The 19,643-nt window shown below is 40.3% G+C and overlaps 2 protein-coding genes across 3 annotated transcripts; both read right to left on the bottom strand.

The window, feature by feature from the left end:
- Positions 1 to 1,879: 1,879 nt before the first annotated feature.
- dennd1c (DENN domain containing 1C) lies at positions 1,880 to 13,090 on the bottom strand. Of its 2 annotated transcripts, none has more exons than XM_078793196.1 (22): positions 12,390 to 13,090; positions 12,019 to 12,083; positions 10,421 to 10,464; positions 10,293 to 10,333; positions 9,811 to 9,930; positions 9,677 to 9,746; positions 9,410 to 9,490; positions 9,264 to 9,317; positions 8,875 to 8,928; positions 8,686 to 8,796; positions 8,497 to 8,597; positions 8,378 to 8,423; positions 8,203 to 8,304; positions 7,443 to 7,568; positions 7,107 to 7,208; positions 5,919 to 6,119; positions 5,770 to 5,823; positions 5,630 to 5,677; positions 5,421 to 5,528; positions 5,195 to 5,271; positions 4,370 to 4,583; positions 1,880 to 3,397 (listed from the first exon to the last, which is right to left on the bottom strand). In XM_078793196.1, exons 1-22 carry the CDS (start codon positions 12,404 to 12,406, stop codon positions 2,678 to 2,680), a joined length of 2,556 nt encoding a protein of 851 aa, XP_078649322.1. In that variant the 5' UTR covers positions 12,407 to 13,090; the 3' UTR covers positions 1,880 to 2,677. The 2 variants fall into 2 exon arrangements, with proteins under 2 accessions (XP_078649322.1, XP_057939849.2); XM_058083866.2 differs by lacking the exon at positions 9,264 to 9,317 and having other exon boundaries at positions 5,919 to 5,959; positions 6,032 to 6,119; positions 12,390 to 13,089.
- Positions 13,091 to 13,541: 451 nt separating this feature from the next.
- LOC131136780 (tubulin beta chain-like) lies at positions 13,542 to 17,926 on the bottom strand. Its single transcript, XM_058084020.2, has 5 exons — positions 17,766 to 17,926; positions 16,007 to 16,115; positions 15,802 to 15,912; positions 15,480 to 15,724; positions 13,542 to 14,681 (listed from the first exon to the last, which is right to left on the bottom strand). The coding sequence occupies exons 1-5, from the start codon at positions 17,820 to 17,822 to the stop codon at positions 13,863 to 13,865; spliced, it is 1,341 nt and encodes a 446-aa protein (XP_057940003.2). The 5' UTR covers positions 17,823 to 17,926; the 3' UTR covers positions 13,542 to 13,862.
- Between the last annotated feature and the right edge of the window lie 1,717 nt (positions 17,927 to 19,643).

The following is a 19,643-nucleotide window of genomic DNA, read 5'->3' as shown; positions in this document are numbered from 1 at the left end:
GTATGTATAGCAACAACATTAGGGACACCAGCTCAATCAAATAACTACAAAGATAAGGTAAGGTACATAATTAATAATGTATTTATTATTATTAAGAAGTAGTTTACAGTGCACTACATTATTCTAAAAGCACAACTTGATACAGGATCTATTGATTTGTGTTATCTTATACCCAGTTAATGTATTTCTCCAGTTTGTTCCAGTTATATGATTTATTCCCAATGGTGTTGCGTTTCTTCTACAAGCTTTGTAGTCGTTGAGTGTTTACATGAATACAATATAGGGAAAATTTTGTAAACTTTAAAGTTATATGTAAAGTGATTTTTGTATGCATTCTTAGCAGCATGATTCAATGCACATATAGATTTTCACTTGAATTTATCAGCTTTGGTGCTTTTTGAACCGATTGTTCTCACACACTGAATCTGCAGTTTTTCTCTTCATTTTATGGTGGTATCAACTTTCCCAAAGCCTGTAATGTAATCCACCATAACAGCTCACATGTCCAATATTTCCTAGAATCAGAACATGGTTAGAAGCAATATTATCTGCTTTAACACTGACAGATAACCTTATTCCAAATAATTTGTCTTAAATATAAGTAAGCGTATGTTATTTTATGTATGTGTGCAATTTCAATAATCCCTCTGCTTGGTCATTAAACTCTCAAAGTCTTAAGCAACTATTAGAAATGTTGTTTTAGCACTACCTTAATGACAACATATAATTAGAACATGACTTGGTAAAATTGAGAAGAAAAAAAAATGATGCAGTGTATTGTTGTTGGTGTATCTGTTAGTTATCAGATTACTTCCTGGTTCTGAGCAGATGACAAACAAAGGGGTGTGCTATTATGATTCTGGGCGGTGTGGACCATTCTTTTGATGCCACAGTGACTCAAACTCTAAGAATACGTTTCAGTAGTAGCCCTTTTATCCACATTTCCCAACAATGTAATGGAGCCTTCCTTGGGTTTATGTCTAAACATTGGTGGAAATTGGTTTTGTCTTCACTGGTGGTATAAAGAGTTTGCACACACATTGTATATACACATTGACATCATACTCAATACTATACTGATGGGCACACTTCGCTCCAGTGTAAGATTCCATGCCACCACAGTCTTATGAAAGCATCAATCATTGTCTAATTATAGTTGTTTTTACCCTCATCAGGCATTTTGTCACGACGATTCAGTTAAGTTGTAACATTGTTGCGTTATTGCATCAAATGATGGTACAGTACATCCTTGCACATGTACCCCTAAAACTTGGATTGTAGGTCAGGTTCTAATTGGATCCATGACTGTAAACTCTAAAGTCATATACAACTCATTCTGAGAAGCTTGTTGATTTTTTTATTTTCATAGGTAATCAAGGAAATAGAAATAATCCTTTCCAAGGTCAAACTGTCTCTGATGGACAACCTGTATTTCCTGCACAGTTAAAGTTTTACATAGCATTTTTAACATTGGTTGTGTGAAAGCATATGTTACTGACTTCACTGCAACCCGGGATTCCTTAATGTGGTCTGAAGATTGCCTTCACTCGGTAAACGCAGACCAATGTTTCTGGAAGTCCTCGGGAGCACTTGGGAGTGTGACCAATCACAGTGGAGTGGGCTTGGCAAGAGGAGGGCCGGGGGGTGGAATAAATTATAGACTGTTTGGTCAGGAGGTAGGAAATCCATGGAAACACTGCTGGAAGAAGCGCATCTAGAAAGTTTTCTGTGCGGATTATTGTGTGTAGCTGCTCTATAGAAATCCAGAACTATATACAAAGTCCTGAAAATGAGTATAGTTGGTCCCCTTTAACACCTACACGTTTGGTACACTTCCTCTACTCTTTTGCAATTGGTGGTCAGTGGTTCTGCAGTTGGTCATGCAAGTAGCACCACCAGCAAGTTCTAAATGATAGCAGCCACATTGCACTATAGAAATAATATAGAATAACTTCAAAATAATCCACAAATTTTCAGAAATGACTTTTCTGTATTGGTTCATAACAATTTGTGTTTTTGACATGTTACATGTGATATTTCCTCCTCAGCTCTCCGTCACCATTGCGATGCAGGCGACCATCCCACCCACGGTGTCAGCACTCATCTCCACTGTGATGCTCATTCTCTGCTTGGCTGTGATGTTACTCCTGTGTGTCATCAAGAAGAAAAGGAGGCTGGAGGGAACATACCGGCCCAGCGATGAGGAGAGAAAACAGGTTGGCACGCGATCTGAAAAGTCCGGCTTGCCGCTCCCCTTACCCAAGGAAGAACGCCTCATATGATTAATGCCACACACAAACGAACTCCATTATTGAGCCTTTGTCAGTTTTTGGATTGATACTTGCCACTCATCCTGGTGATGAGCCAAGCTTGACTTTTGCATCACAAATCCTCTGACGCACTGTAAGTCCTACTTCTCAGTGTACCAAATGACTTGAACTGAAGTTTTTTTTTTACTGCACACTATGTATCGCTATTAAAAGACAAAACATGTTTTACACTGCACACAGTCATGAAGGATATCGATAGATAATAACTAGAATGCACTTTGTTCACCTTTTGTAGAAAAAATGAAACACAAAAAAATAAATGTGTACATAAATAGAGAATGATGTGCACACCGCTGCTGCCTTATTTGTCAGTTTTTGTTTTGTAAGTTGTAAATGGTCTCTTCCAGTCAGCCAGTGTGGCTGCTCCATTGAGCTTCAAATCTCTTTTTGAGTTCTGACACCTTGATAGGAGTCGGGCCTCCCTCCTTGCAGCTGATGGTGTCCGATTCAGTTTTGGGGTCACATGACTGACATGATTGAACATTCTCGCTGCTCTTGCATGGCACATCCATCCTGACCAACTCTTCAGTCCTCTTTTTCTCCAAGAAACCGTCGGAAGGAGTTTGAGACTGGCAGCCCACCTTTTGACTTTCCTCCTCCAGATTGACGTCTTCTGCTACATCCTCCTGCATTCTGGCTGTTTTTTCCCCGCCCTGTTGTTTCCCTGTCTTGTTTCTAACATTGTGCGTCATTTTTGATTCATCGCTCTTGTTCTGTGCAGCTATTTCCTCCAGAGAACCATGTCCAAAAGTCACTCTCCTTTCCGGAGCTTCCTCCTTTTTTTCTACCTCATTTGAGCTCCCATGCGCTTCTCCTCCGTGGTTCTCATTTATGGCGTCCTTCATTTCCTCTTCTTTATCGTCAACTTTTCTTCGCTCCTCTTCTTGTACTTGTCTTTCAAATGCTGACTCGTCCTTGGCTGTTGTGTTTGTGTCAAGGCTCAGCCAGTAAAAGTCGTCCGTGGGAGGTGCCGCATCCCCTGTGGATTCAGGATTCCAGTTATGTATGCTTCCACTGCCACTTATGGACAGAGAGAGGCTCTCCTCGCTTGGGTTGGCTGAACCAAACTTGAAAACACAAGAGGAGGAGCAAAAGTTCCATCAAATTCCAATTAACACTCACTAGACACTTCATTAGGATTCATTCATTGGCAAATAATGTATAATTAGTAAAGGTGATGTGTGGATGGATGTTTATTATAGTGTGTGCTGATTGCAATAGTTGATTTAATTTTAATTAATTTTAGCTAGTTTATTGATCAAAATGAGGGGCATATTCAAACCACATTAACAAACATATTGTTAAAGGGGATCTATTATGCTTTTCTTTTTTTTGACCTATAAATGTTTGGATGGCTCTGCACACTATATTTTACAGAGTTTTTCCTAACATGGAGTTCTGCTGATGTCTTCTTTATATGGGCATGCCCAGAGACACAGTAGGCCTGCCCTCCCCCCTCTCTGGTTAGTGCTGTTCACTGTGTTAGCAATAGCACAAAAGAAATGTGTTCCAATGTAAGACAAATATAATTTTGTTGAGCTTTCCTTAAGAGGAAAGCATCAGGCAGAAGTGGTTGGAGTTTCTGATTCCCAACATGAAAAACGGGCAAAAAACAAAGCGTCAGAAAAGTGGGGGTTTTTTCGCCTTCTTTCGGTCCTGCCGGGACCCCTGATCAATGCGTGGTGGGTTTTGTCCACCTCCCGGATGGGAACAGTGTCATTTAAACCACTCAAAGAAAGTAGAAAAAACTAAAGCCGCGGACTCTGGGACTAATTAAATCCTTCTTTATTTATTATTTATTCTATTTATTCTTCTAATTTCTATATTTTGTACTGTCATACTGTCTTGCACTGAAAATGGAGCTGCTGTAATTTAATTCTACTATACGTAAAATGACAATAAAGTGCATTCTCATTCTGAAAATGACCATAATGGGTCCCCTTTTAAATCAAATCAATCAGATCAATCAAAAATTAACGAATAGCAGACATTTTGTTATTTCACCTGCAATGTTGTGTATATCAGTTAAATTGTCTTACCTTTGTAATATAGTCATGACTGTCTGGTCCAAACAGATCCAGGCTGCGTGTGCCGTACAGCACGCCACGGTCATGCAAGCTGCGGGTGCTGAGCGTGTCAAAGATCTCTCCTAACAGATCCATCTCCTCTGGATCACACGTCAGTGACTCTTCCTCCTCTTCTTCATTCTTTTGAAGCTCTGAGTCACACTGCTGTACTGGCTCAGATGTCGCCCTGATACATAAACACAACTCACAATATCCATGTGGCATAAATACAGTCCAATATTAGACAAAAGTATTGGGACACCTGGTCAATTTCACCTACAGGAAATGGAATAGAGTGGAGCCCTACACATTCTATTCAGCATTCATGGCCCTGCAAATTTTTGGTAAAAAATGTAAAGAATTTTTTTGGTCACCAGCCAATCACAGGGCACATATAGACAAACAACCATTCACACTCACATTCATACCTATGGACAATTTGCAGTCGCCAATTAACCTAGCATGTTTTTGGAATGTGGGAGGAAACCAGAGTAACCGGAGAAAATCCACGCATGCACAGGGAGAACATGCAAACTCCACGCAGATGCCCGATGGGGAAATTGAACCCGGGTCTCCTGGCTGTGAGGCCTGCACACTAACCACTCAATCACCATGCAGCCGCCTTACACATTTCCTTTTAATATATTTGTTTGATAGGGTTTAGTTCTGGGTTCTCAAGTTCCTCCATACTCATCCAAACATGTCTTTATGACCCGTCTCCACACATAATTTCAGAATTGGTTAATAAATTGATAAATTGTATCCAAATACTTTTGTCGACATGTGTATGTTCCTCACCTGGTCAAAGTGTCACCAACCACTGAGCTGCTCTCGTCTTGGGTGATGCCGTATTTAACAGGTCGACGAGGGCGTGACTGATGTAGATCAGGTGAGTAACGCAATCGAACAACGAGCAGTGACAAAGGTGCAAAATAACACATATTAGTAAAGCAAGAGTTGACGTTGTGCTTTACATTTCTCTCATGTAACTGACAGGTGGTGTTTGTCATTGTGCGGTTGCTACCATTCCAAAGTGTTGTGTTATTGGCAGGCGATTCTGCAGGCAGTCCGATTGAGCACAGTGGTACGACACAGATCCACCTCTCTGAAGAGTGTGTGTCTCATTGTCAGCCTGCCTTACACACACACACACACACACACACACACACAGGTCAGAAAGTGTAAAAGCTAAAAATGTTTCATTGCTGCGTATCATTGCAAACATGATCTCACCTTATGCTTCAACCGTTTTTTCAAACCAGAATGTCTGATGTCCTTTGTCTTGTAAAAAAAAAAAAAAAAGTTGTTGGAGTAGAGCAGACACACGACCAAACCCTCCTACGCACAGTAAACACAACCCAGCTTGCACTCACCATTATATTATTTGTTTTGGACCTAAAGTTGAGGATCAGCGCTCCTCCCCCTTTCTGTCAAATATACAAAACAAGGAAATGTCAAATTATCCAATAACATGCAATGCAATAAATTATTTGTATTTTTTATTTTTATTAAAATACCTTACTTTTAGGCTACCAACTAACTCTTGATAAGATTTACTCTTCCCTGCAAAAAAAATGATACAAAAAAGAAAATAAGTCTGACACAGATCCAAACCCCCCTCAAAAGTGCACATGCCTGTTGCTCCACACTTCAGGATCTCCTCTTCAAAAAGGTCCTGCGGGACTTTTCCTGTGTTCAGAATATCCAGACGGCCATCAATGAACTGAAAAATGTCACAAAATAAACATGTGACTGTCCCTTTAATTCAGCAATGTCTCTGTCTCCAAATCATATTCTTCTGGGATAAAATAAAGAAAGTATATGTGCAAGGTAAAGCGTTGACCTAAACTCACCTCGCACCAGTTCACCTGAATAAATATGCATGCTGTTACCGCACTGATGGTAAATATTGACGGGGCAAATATTGACAGAGCAAGGAACCATATTTTTTTACCTCCCTTCTATCTATCTTTCTATGTATATATCTATTAAGGCTGTCAGAAATAGTGCGTTATAGTTACAAACGCGAGTCACATATCAATTACAGTCAAACAGACTCTGCTGTTGTTTTATAACCTTCGGACCTGAACATCAACAGCACAGCAATTATATGTATCTCCAACTGATTTATACTGAAATATTGTTACTAAATATTGCATTAGTGGTATAGCACATCAAACTATCACTAACCCGTCTCTCGTCATTCGTCCACGGAACGATACTTCCTTGTCACGAGACAACAGCGAGTTGCATTCACTGAAACTATGTAAATCACAAGAACATCTGTATTGCGAGTGTATGTGTAGTGTAAATAAACAGAAATACTCAGAAATATTCACATCGCTCCCTAACGTCACTTTTTTTTGCAAGAAGCACTCAAAACGTGACGTGATGTACACTGAAAATGTGAATTGTTCTTAAATTACGTGGTGTCTTGAATGCAGCCCTCCATAGAAATGTTCTGCTACTATTACATAATGTATATACACACATTTTCAGACATGTGTGATATCTTTTAACATAATTTAAATTTTCAGTTCATTTTGAGCTGCATAATTAATTTGAAAACTTATTAATACGACTAAAATCTAGCTAGCTAGCAAGTATGGATGTCAAATGATTAGCTAGCTAGCTAGCTATTTTGAATGATTATACAGTAAATTATTTTTGGAGGGGTTAATTAGATTATCTGTCCAACAGAGGGCAGTACCTGCTTGAAAAACTGTAAATGAATGGCACTCTGCAGAAACCGCTTCATACTGGGCGACTTGTGAGCTAGGAACAACTCTTTATTGAAGCAGATCTCGCCTCCCTGCCAAAAAGAGATTAGACATTCTTAATATATCATATCTGACATCTCAAACTGCAGACTGCAAACCATAGACAAACAACCATTCACACTCACATTCATAGATAGCTGTGTGGCCTGTGCGCTAACCACTCAACCATAACCATAAACTTTGAAAATTCACAATAATTATCTACATACGCATATATTGTATCTGTGAATATGATTCTACTAACTCTGTGTTAATAATAAACTGACCTCCAGAGTCTGCAGTGCATCTCTGTATCCTCCAAACAACAGCGACTGGGACTTGAGGAAGGCCCGCGAGACCCCGCAACCAGGAGACACCGCCTGACGTTTCAAACACAGCTTGAGTCCAGACGTCTGAGGGAAAAATATACATTTAGCACTATAACACGATCAAAGGAAAGGTGGACCTATCATGAAAATATAAGTAAACATTCAATATGCATTGACAAATTTTGGGGTGTCATTATTCCATCCATCCATTCGTCCATTTTTTTACACTGCTTAAACTGTTGAGAGCCTATCCCAGCAAGATTACGTCCAAGTGGTCACCAAAATGTAATGGGAACCATTCATTCATTCATTAATTCATTTTCTACCGTTTTTTCCTTACGAGGGTCGTGTGCTGGAGCCTATCCCAGCTGTCTTTGGGCGAGAGGCAGGGTACACCCTGGACTGGTCGCCAGCCAATCACAGGGCACATATAGAAAAACAACCATTCACACTCACATTCATACCTATGGACAATTTGGAGTCGCCAATTAACCTAGCATGTTTTTGGAATGTGGGAGGAAACCGGAGTACCCGGAGAAAACCCACGCATGCACGGGGAAAACATGCAAACTCCACACAGAGATGGCCGAGGGTGGAAATGAACCCTGGTCTCCTAGCTGTGAGGTCTGCGCGCCAACCACTCGACCGCCGTGCCGCCGTAATGGGAACCATGACACTTGAATTTCAAACACACACACACACACACAGGATCCATTACCACATCTGAAGGTATCTTCTTCAAGTCATTGAAGGGGCTTTCCAATGTGTTTGTATCCACATTTAAAATGACTACTTCTTCCAACCCACGACTCCTCACCTTCTGCCAAACACAGTGTCATTATCAGGTCGCTACAGATTTGTTAAAATACTTTTATTTTACGATTTTATTTTACCTCAGATAGACTACTGTGGACGCCTATAAGGTATGGCATAGGCGCACTGTAACAGGAATGAACAAATATGACGTACGTATATGAAGTCAGGCAGGCAACAGAGAGACAATGAGACTCACCAACAGTAGTCCAGTAGGTGAGGTGGAAGAACTGGGATGAAAATGTGCTGCCAGTGCATGGGGTACAACAAAGCCCCAAGTGCGTGCACACACGATGTCAACTGCGAGCAACACATTAGCGTACTGTTAAGTTTGAGTTCATGAAATATGAAATTGAATGCAAAAAATACAAAGAGAAAAGTGACCGACGGTGCTGAGTTTGCAAGCTAAAATGAGGATGCGTCTCTCAAAGAGCATGCTGGCGTAGAGCTGCAGAATGATCGCCACGTCTACCGCCACTATCAGCTCTGTCAAGTTCCTCTGGTACACCACAAACATGCACACAGCTGTTAGCAAGTAAAACGCTGTATAAAACTAAGTTTGATCTGAAATACTCACATTCTCAGGAATGGAAGGAAGACCTCTAGGGTCTGGAGCAATGAAGTATGGAACCTAATCAATAAGATTCAATATTAATATTTTCACAAAGTTGTCATTCATGGAAGAAAAAATAAAAATCAGCATTTGTTTGAGAGTTCAAGGACATCAGGTTCATATTCAAGTACACAGTCAAGATGCAGGGATAGTGAGAGTAGTCTCTTGCATGTAATTGATTCGCTGATTCAGACATGCAATATGTGACAATTGATTTGTTCTGCTGATTGTGTTAGTTTGGTGTTATCATACACAGTTTGATTAGCAGTGTGAGTAAGCGTAAGTCACAAACAGACTCATTTGGCTCCAGTTGGAATTATACTCTAGTCCACATGAATCTTCCTGGGACTCACCACCTCTCGGACCTCAGGATGGGGCACATCTGTGCTGACCAATACCTGCTCTCCCTCAGAAAAATCATAAACACAACTGTATATATAGAAAGTAGCACATAATATCAAATGGGACTCCTGTGTCCGTTATGGCGTTTTAGATTTACCATCTGCAGTGTGATCGATCCAGCCGCCAGTGGTATGGACTGCTTGTAGAGGCCAGTGAGCATCACTTTCATCTCACTGGTCTGTTGAATAGACAAACGTGATCATGCAAAAAGGCTTTTCGGAAAAGTAATACACCAGTACCGTCCCAATTGCGGACAAGGGGACATTTCAATGGCTTACATCACATTGTAGAAATGAAATATAGGAAAAATGAAACAATATCAAAGTTTGGACACCCTTGTAATACACTTTCATCACAAACTCACCTGCCCCTTTGTGATGTAATCAGCAAGGTTGTTGAGAAGCTTATAGAATACTTCAAACCATGGAAGGTAACTGTAATGAAATCATGGTGTCATACGTACATCCAGTTCAATCTTGGAGTGAGACATGTTCATACCTGAGCATACAGAGGCACGTCTGAGCTCTGTTGTTAAGACGACAGAAGCCAAAGCGTTGGCATCCGTCAAGGTCTGTGAGCACAAACGTAAAGTGCTGCACAGCCACTCCCTCTCTCACCCTGAATAAAAAAGAAAGTACTTAGAGTAAAAGAAACTACAATAGCCCTCAGTAGTGTTGAAGGTTTTCTCCAATATTTCTGCAATCAGCAAAACACACTTTGACAAGAACACGGCAGTAGATGGCAATGAATGGCTTTAATTGTGAAGCCACACACCAACATGTAATACAGTGCTATACAAATAAAGTTGATTTGATTTTGATTTGATTTGAACATACGTAACTGAGAAAATGCACAAATGTAATAGTTTCTGGTTATTTTATAATGCCTCAACCCAAAAACGTTTCACATAAATTGTAGTTTTTAAGTCAACTGGTCCACACAAGCCAATGGTGATCCAGACATGACGATAGCAAACTCACCTTTGTATGTCGTAAGGGAAGCAAAACCTGGATAAACAGTCCTATAAGAGATAGATGTCATTTTGTGTGATAAATGCATCATTGAACTATAATAATATATATATATAATAATAATAATAAGTGGTTACCTCATCTCTGAAGTCATCTGGAAACTGGAGACTTATGTCTGGATCTGTAACCCGTATGCAATTTAATGAATCCAAACAGCAGTCAGAGAGGGGCTGGGCTATAATCATAAATGTTTACATACACAAAGATGACTCTGGAAGCGTTCATAGTTTAGCTGGCAATATTTGAGTTCATTGGAGGCACAACTGCGCATGTTTTTTAAAATTGCGCCCAAAATCAGCCATGATATCAGGAAAGGAATCGGGCAGCGCCACACGTCTGTTTCATCGTTTCATCAAGAATGTCCATGAATAAAGTGTGATGAATAAAATGTGATAGTCCCTTCTTGATTACTTCCTGGATGGCCTCCTCGACATGCAAAACAACCCTTTCTAATGACAAAAACAAGCACTCATAAAATATGAATATCACTATTCTGGCGAGCTTAGCTTGCTACTCTGACTCTCTGCGTCACACGGATACGAATATACATACTGTGGCTCATTTACTGCATTCATCTAAAAGTAGATAAGATATCGTATTGTGAATACAGTGGTGTAAAAAAGTGTTTGCACCCTTCCTGATTTCTTATTTTTCTGCATGTTTGTCACACTTAAATGTTCGTCAAACAAATTCAAATATTAGTAGGCAATGACAACACAATTAAAAACAAAATGCATGTTTTTATTATTAAGGGGAGGGGGGGGGGGCAATCCAAACCTAAAAGGCACTGTGTGAAAAAATGATTGCCAACAGAAGAATATGGTGGTAGTTTGATGGTCTGGGGCTGTTTTGCTACTTCAGCACCTGGAAGACTTGCTGTGATGAATGAAACCAGAAATTCTGCTGTCTACCAAAAAATCCTGAAGGAGAATGTCCGGCCATAACCTCACCTGAAGACTTTGGAGTGGCCTAGTCAAAGTCCTGACCTGGATCTTATTGAGATGTTGTGGCATAACTTTAAAAAGGTAGTTCATGCTAGAAAACCCACCAATGTGGCTGAATTACAACAATTCTGCAAAGATGAGTGAGAAAAAATTCCCCATAGCGCTGAAGGAGACTCATTGCAAGTTATTACAAACACTTGATTACAGTTGCTGCTGCTACGGTTGGCCTAACCAGTTATTAGATTTAGGGGGCAATCATTTTTACTGTTTGATTTTTTTTCCCCCCTGAATAATAAAACATTTTATTTAAAAAGTGTATTTTGCATTCAGTTGTGTGATCTGAAACATGTAAGTGTGACAAACATGCAAAAACATAACAAACACCACTGTGGAATGTTAATAAAAAAGTGTTTGCCCATTTAGGGTCATGTCAGTTGAAAGACTGCATTTACTGACTGCTTCTAAACAACAGGACAGACTATGCGGTTTTCAAACCACAGAACAGGAAGTATCCATTGGTACAGACTTCTAGTGCCGTCATTTATCATTCAGTATAGATTGTGATGCTTTATAAGTATCAGTACATAATTATGTAGTCATGAAAAAAACCTATGCTAGAAAAAAATATATATATTTGAGGCACATTAATCAATGCAGCTTAAAATAGCTTTTCAAGTAAGCCTCTGCGATACATAAAGGAGGCAGAAATCAGGCGGGCAAAGAGTACTCACCTTTGTCTCTGGCTACGGGACAAGTTGCCTCAAAGAATACAATAAATGTTCGCTCGGGGTTTGGTCTGTGAATATAGATGTTTACATATAACCAAATGTTACTACTTGCAGGCAATGATCAGACGTGATGTGTGATATTTTTTTTATACAGACTCCATCGTTGTACATTTGAAGGGTTGAATGTGATTACAATTGATCAAATGATGGTCGGCTGGGATAAACACACAGTCGTTTGTACTTTCTTCTAAACTGAAGATTAAAGTCATTTGCTATACTCACTGCAGGAAACATTCAGTTGTTAGTTGTGAGAGGAAATGACCAAAAAAAAAAACAAAACACATTGTGCTTTCTGATGCACATGTTGAACTTACCTGAGTCTGGAAGCCATGCTATCTTAATGGGACTGTGTCCATCTGTAGGTTGCATAGACTAAGTCGGTTCGGCGGTTTTCAGGAAGACGAACAAAAGAAGTAGAGCGGTATGCTGCCTGTGTCTGAACACTTCCTGCTTCATGTCAGTCTTGTGTCACAATATTTGTATGAGCATATGACACGTTCAAAGCATTGGGGGATGTGCATTGCATCCTTACATGCTGTCAGTTGGTTTTGATAAGATGATCTCGTTACATAAAACCAGTGGACTTGTGATTCATTCTGGAAAATAAATAGCAAACAGTACCATTCAGTACCAAGACAGTAATGCTCAAAAAAGTATTAGTGTAGTAATAATGTTGAGTGAGTAATGACTACACTGAAATGTACTGCCAATATTTTGGGGTAAAAATTATTATTTGTAGACCAGGGTTCAATTCCACCCTTCACCCTCGGCCATGTCTGTGTGGAGTTTGCATGTTCTCCTCGTGCATGCGTGGGTTTTCTCCGGGTACTCCGGTTTCCTCCCACATTCCAAAAACATGCTAGGTTAATTAGCGACTCCAAATTGTCCATAGGTATGAATGTGAGTGTGAATGGTTGTTTGTCTATATGTGCCCTGTGATTGGCTGGCCACCAGTCCAGGGTGTACCCCGCCTCACGCCCGAAGACAGCTGGGATAGGCTCCAGCAACCCCCGCGACCCTTGTGAGGAAAAGCGGCAGAAAATGAATGAATGAATTATTATTTGTGTATTTATTATTGGGCAGCACGGCGGTCTAGTGGTTAGTGCGCAGACCTCACAGCTAGGAGACCAGGGTTCAATTCCACCCTCGGCCAATTCTGTGTGGAGTTTGCATGTTCTCCCCGTGTATGCGTGGGTTTTCTCCGGGTACTCCGGTTTCCTCCCACATTCCAAAAACATGCTAGGTTAATTAGCGACTCCAAATTGTCCATAGGTATGAATGTGAGTGTGAATGGTTGTTTGTCTATATGTGCCCTGTGATTGGCTGGCGACCAGTCCAGGGTGTACCCCGCCTCTCGCCCGAAGACAGCTGGGATAGGAAAAGTGAGGAAAAGCGGTAGAAAATGAATGAATTAATGTATCTATTATTATTATTATTGGTCAATATGAATACCGAACACCCGTAGATCTTTCATGTCTAATGCATTTATTGAAGCCAATGTCAAAATGTAACAATTTTTTTCCAGCTGTCACGCTTCATATTCAGCCCAGAAACTGTTTGCATCTTTTTGATAACAAATTAACATTCGCAGCAAAAAGCCAATAGCCATAGCTGAACCATAACCATAACCATAACCATAGCAAATCAAAACCTGTGCAGCCACTCAGTGAACTTTGACTGGTGGAAGAGGGCAAAGGTCATAAGTAAATCAGAGAAAGGGCAGGCTCAAGCAGAGCTGAAGTGCTTGGAAGGGTTTGAATATCGTATAAGCCATGATAAAGGCCGGCTCAGACCACCTCCTCGTCTCCCTCCTCCTCCTCCTCAAAGTCCACTTCCTCAATGGTGGCATCCTGGTACTGCTGGTATTCCGACACCAAGTCGTTCATGTTGCTCTCTGCCTCCGTGAACTCCATCTCATCCATGCCCTCGCCGGTGTACCAATGAAGGAAAGCCTTGCGTCGGAACATGGCGGTGAACTGCTCAGAGATGCGCTTGAACAGCTCCTGGATAGCGGTGCTGTTGCCGATGAAGGTGGCGGACATCTTAAGACCGCGAGGCGGGATGTCGCAAACGGCTGTTTTGACATTGTTGGGGATCCACTCGACGAAGTAGCTGCTGTTTTTGTTTTGCACATTCAGCATCTGCTCGTCCACCTCCTTCATGGACATGCGGCCGCGGAAAATGGCAGCCACGGTCAAGTAGCGACCGTGCCGGGGATCACAGGCGGCCATCATATTTTTGGAATCAAACATCTGCAGAGTGAGTTCAGGCACAGTGAGAGCTCGGTACTGCTGGCTCCCCCTGCTGGTGAGTGGGGCAAAGCCCGGCATGAAGAAGTGAAGTCGAGGGAAGGGCACCATGTTGACGGCCAGTTTGCGGAGGTCTGCGTTGAGTTGGCCGGGGAAACGCAAGCAGGTTGTCACGCCGCTCATGGTGGCAGAGACCAGATGGTTGAGGTCTCCGTAAGTGGGCGTGGTTAGTTTGAGGGTGCGGAAGCAGATGTCATACAAGGCTTCATTATCGATGCAGTAGGTTTCATCTGTGTTCTCGACAAGCTGGTGGACAGACAGGGTGGCGTTGTAGGGCTCCACCACAGTGTCGGACACCTGCAAGCAAAGCATTTACACTTTTGTCTGTGTGTATGTTAGCATGCTTCCTTCTTGCTGCTATGTACCATAATTTCTGGTGTATAATTACTCTATTTCTATTCTATTTCTAATTATATAATTTCTTACTCATCACACAGCAACTTAACACACAAAAGGTACCTAGGAAATACACAATACAAGTATCAATCAATACAAGTCTAAAATACAAAAAAACACTATTTTAACATTTTCCCATAATGCACTGCGTCCAGGAAAAGCAGTCATTGGAAGACAAGCGGCATAGAAAATAAATGGGTGTCACTGCAGTGCTCTTTCTGTCCACCAGAGGGAACCACAGAAGCCCAGAGCGAGGATGACATTTTTTTTTTCAATTTTAAACTTTATTGGTACTTGTATTTTAATATTTCCAAGTTACCTTTTGTGCGTTAAGTTGCTGTGTGATGACTTTGTAAGTTGACACCGTGAGTCAGATATTGAGTAATGACCTCCTGCAGTTGCCATTAGATTGACAAGCTCATTATTTGTTTTTTTTTTCCATAGCTCATACTTAGCTCATGTCAAATAAAGAAATGCCTGGTCTCCACAGCCACAATATACCATTTTATGCAATTATATGACGTGAACATGTTTGGCTTATTAAATACATGTGTAAAATATAATTTTTTTCCTCTGAATTTAGTGGGTGCGGCTTAAACACCGGTGCATCTTGTTCACCAGATTTCAAATAACTTTATGCAATCAAAGCAGTTCACACTTTGTTTCACAAAACGAAACACAATGTGACATGAACTGTACCTTTGGTGAAGGCACCACACTAAAGGTGTTCATGATGCGGTCGGGGTATTCCTCGCGGATCTTGCTGATGACCAGGGTTCCCATCCCGGAGCCGGTGCCGCCACCCAAAGAGTGTGTAAGCTGGAACCCTTGCAGGCAGTCGCAGGCTTCTGCCTCCTTTCGAACCACATCCAAAACACTCTCCACTAGCTCGGCTCCCTCTGTGTAGTGTCCCTTGGCCCAGTTGTTGCCTGCCCCGCTTTGGCCTGGAAGGAAAGGTTTTACCGTATTATGATCTTTTCTAACAAACCATCAGGAAGGAGCTTAAATAAGAGTGACCTACCAAAGACAAAGCTGTCAGGTTTAAAGATCTGGCCGAAGGGGCCAGACCGAAGGGAATCCATTGTGCCTGGCTCCAAATCCACCAAGATGGCCCTTGGGACATATGTTCCTCCTGGGGACCAGATACGCTATTAAACTTAGCAATTAAGTCAACAAACAGCAGATTTACAGGTTTGGAGTCTCAACTGTGTTTTTGCAATCCTGACCTGAAGCTTCATTGTAATAGACATTGATTCTCTCCAGTTGGAGGGGAAGGTCTCCGTGGTAGGTTCCTGTTGGGTCGATGCCATGCTCATCACTGATTACCTCCCAAAACTGGTACAGACAAAGCAATTCACACACAGATATTAGTTAATATCAACATGATATCTATATGACATTCATTCATTCATTTTCTACCGCTTTTTCCTCACGGACAAACAACCATTCACACTCACATTCATACCTATGGACAATTTGGAGTCGCCAATTAACCTAGCATGTTTTTGGAATGTGGGAGGAAACCCACGCATGCACAGGGAAAACATGCAAACTCCACACAGAGATGACCGAGGGTGGAATTGAACCCTAGTCTCCTAGCTGTGAGGTCTGCGCGCTAACCACTCGTCCGCCGTGCCGCCCATGATATCTATAATTATCATTATTTCAAGTACAAAAGTGAGTATAACACCACTCAATTTTGTGAGATACTCCAAAGGCTATACTGGAACTCATTTCTCAAGCACCAGTTGGGAGTAGTACATTTTGTTTGACTACACTAAGCTAAGAATGCTTTATGACAGCCACCACCATTAGGCTGTGCATGCTGTGTGCATCATCATGCAACTATGCCCTCGAAAAGGAATCCAAAACAGGCCTAACCTGACACACGACAGGAAGGACTTGTCTCAAACCCACAGTTTAACGACTGGAACAAAGTCAAATTGGGTCAGGGGCGGTCCATTTTGGGTGCAAAACCTGAAGGAGTGGGGGGGTGTGGGGGGGGGGACATCCTCGATATGACGCTTTCCTCACAGATAACTCTCACGCTCCCATACCAGGAGTTAAGTTTCTGGTTTGTTTCCTGGTATTGGAGTGTCAATCAGGGGATTTTGCAAATTTACTTTTTATTGTTTATCATACGTATATGCTGTACTCGGTCAGCTTTTACTGCTTTATTATGTATGAATGAATTTAATAACCTTTAGAATATTACAATCATCAATTACAAATCTGAATCATATATATTTTGAATATTTACTATGTTAAAGGTATAAGGGTGTGTAAATGATATAGTACATGATATTTGATAGGCCAACTGCATTGAAATTCCACAGCTGTATCAGTGCTTTAAATAATAATAATAATAATAATAATAATAATAATAATAATAATAATAATAATAATAATAATAATAATAATAATAATAATAATAATAAAAATAATAATAATAATAATAATAATAATATAATAATAATAATAATAATAATAATAATAATAATAATAATAATAATAATAATAATAATAATAATAATAATAATAATAATAATAATAATAATAATAATAATAATAATAATAATTTTAAAATTTAAAATTAATATACAAATTTATTTGTATATTTTCAAAATACTCAAAAATACTTTACAGAAGAATGGAGTTGAATAAAAAGCAAGTAAACAGAGTAAAATATACATTAAAATACAACATTCATTAAATAAATTTCAATTAAATAAAATTAAATGTGCACAATATATAAAGACGGCTTAAAAAAATAGTGAACAGCGTTCAGTGTGACGTGATGTTGAAAATTACATTAAATACAGAAGGACAACAAATGTCAGTTATTTTCATATGCAAATTCGGCCTGGTTTGACAGGTTTCAAACGTGTATGTGTGTGAGAGATCACACTAACACAATGTTGATCTATTTAGTATGGCCTCATAGCTTTAGACGCAGTGAAAAAAAATCATGTATTAGTAGGGTACCTTTGCTCCAATCTGGTTCCCACATTGTCCGGCCTGCAGGTGAACAATCTCGCGCATGTTGCTGGGCTGTGTGCTGCCGCTCTGTGCCGACCGTGTGCAGGGTGTGCTGGATGAATGGCAGTGCTCTGTGTGGCACTGTCGAAGTCTTTAGCGTCTACCCTGCCCTCCCCTCTGTGTTCTACTTCCTGGAGCATGATGTCATCTGGCTGCAGGCCTCGGCTGGATGGAGGAATAAACCAGTTGTGGCAGGACAGAATTTTTTTTCTTTACACAGTGCAGATAAACAAGGTTTTAACAAGATTAACAAACATGGCCGAAGTCATGCATGCTGTGGTGTGACACAGTCAGTCTCAGTTTTTTTGTTTTTTTCGGCTTTTTTCTGATTACGGAGTCGCCACAGTGGATCTTTTATGATCCGCATACTGATTTTTGGCTTGAGCCCTTTATACTACGGATGCCTCGTGGAGATTCAAACCTTGGGCATCCAAAGTCCAAAATGCTAACCACTACAGCAGGGGTCTCAAAATCAATTTACTTGGGGGCCACTGGAGCTCGGGTCTGGGTGAGACTGGGCTGCATCAGGTTTTCCAAAAAAAAAAAAAAATGCATTTATTAAAAACAAAAAAAAAACCTTTGCTTTGGTTCCAATTTTCTACAAGAAAAGCTCTGATAAAACATTCCACTGTTCTCAAATATCTATTTTTCTACACAAAACAAGATAAAAAATAAATAAACAAATCAAGAATAAAGAAAATCAATCAATCAGTAACAAATAAATAAATATAATAATAATAATAATAAAATGGCAAATAATAAAACACATATAGCTGGTGGGTAGAAAAATTATTTTTTTCAGATTAAAATTAAAATCATTACCCGCCCCACTATTTGAGAAGCACTGGGTTGAATAGAGATGTGAATGTAAACGTCCATAGATATGAATATGAGAGACAATGGTTGTTTGTCTATACAATATGCGTCCTGTGATGACTGGCAACCAGGCCACCAGGCAACCAGGCAGTCCAAGGACGACCTCTCACCTATAACCCGAATTAGCATCATTTTTATTATTGAATGAACAGAAATGAATTTGAACCACTAGGTTCAGTATGTTTATAATAAAGTGAGCAAGTGTTTGGTGAGCATATTTAACAGTCATTTGCTCAACAAAAGATTTGTTTCACAAATCCATCCCTCTGGGAAAGAGACACTAGGGTGGATTTATGACACTTTCATGCCTGTACATGTACGTTGCAATTCCAGTTTACGCTCAGGTGAAATCCAGTTGCATCAGCAATTCTGCTTTTATGAAGATAATGATCACTTTTGTTGTAGGTTCAGGTACACTTTTTTCCCCCAACAACACAACAAAACAATAAGAAGTCAGCTGTGAAGATCAGTTGCTTCATTGTGTTTGCAAAAGGTGTGAATGATGTCGATGTGTCGGTCGTGAACGAACAGGCTTTAAGAGTCGACTCTTTGGAAAGAAAGACAGAAGACGTTGGTCAAGATGTTTGGCGGCGTCGCTGTGTTCACAATAAGCAGGGGAAAAGGGCGGGATTTAAAAACGCTGTGGTGCTCTTAGATCCTGTTCGTTGGTGAGAAATTAGCATGATATTGGATCTATATTAACCCAATTTGTCTACTGAGGTCAGTCTTTGTTCATTCATTTTTTTTTACAGTATTATATTGTATTACAAATGTCAGTGGGAGCACTTCCTGGTTCCCAGCGTACTTTGCGGCACCGTAAACAGCTCTCCGGTAAGAGTGGCTAATCTGTTTTTATACATTGTTGCGTTGCTGTGGAATGTTTTTGTTTTTTTCTTGTTTTCACGCCATGACTGAGACTGTTTTGCTGAGCGAGTGATTTCTGACAGC

The sequence above is a fragment of the Doryrhamphus excisus genome, linkage group LG9 (assembly GCF_037039965.1).
Source record: "Doryrhamphus excisus strain RoL-2023G ecotype Guam linkage group LG9, RoL_Dexc_Guam_v1.1, whole genome shotgun sequence".
Taxonomy (NCBI): Eukaryota; Metazoa; Chordata; class Actinopteri; order Syngnathiformes; family Syngnathidae; genus Doryrhamphus; species Doryrhamphus excisus.
The sequence above is the reverse complement of the archived record's forward strand: the minus strand, read 5'-3'. Positions and strand labels throughout refer to the sequence as shown.

Excerpts from the sequence above, each read along its gene's own strand:
- dennd1c (XM_078793196.1), bottom strand. Across the intron at positions 10,465-12,018 it reads TCCCGTAGCCAGAGACAAAG|ATCCAGACATAAGTCTCCAG; the intron begins GTGAGTACTCTT and ends TACGGGTTACAG. Across the intron at positions 8,929-9,263 it reads ATCCTGAGGTCCGAGAGGTG|GTTCCATACTTCATTGCTCC; the intron begins GTGAGTCCCAGG and ends CTTATTGATTAG.
- LOC131136780 (XM_058084020.2), bottom strand. The coding sequence starts at position 17,822 with ATGCGCGAGATTGTTCACCTGCAGGCCGGACAATGTGGGAACCAGATT. Across the intron at positions 16,116-17,765 it reads GGAACCAGATTGGAGCAAAG|TTTTGGGAGGTAATCAGTGA; the intron begins GTACCCTACTAA and ends TGTCTGTACCAG. Across the intron at positions 15,913-16,006 it reads CTATTACAATGAAGCTTCAG|GAGGAACATATGTCCCAAGG; the intron begins GTCAGGATTGCA and ends TCTGGTCCCCAG.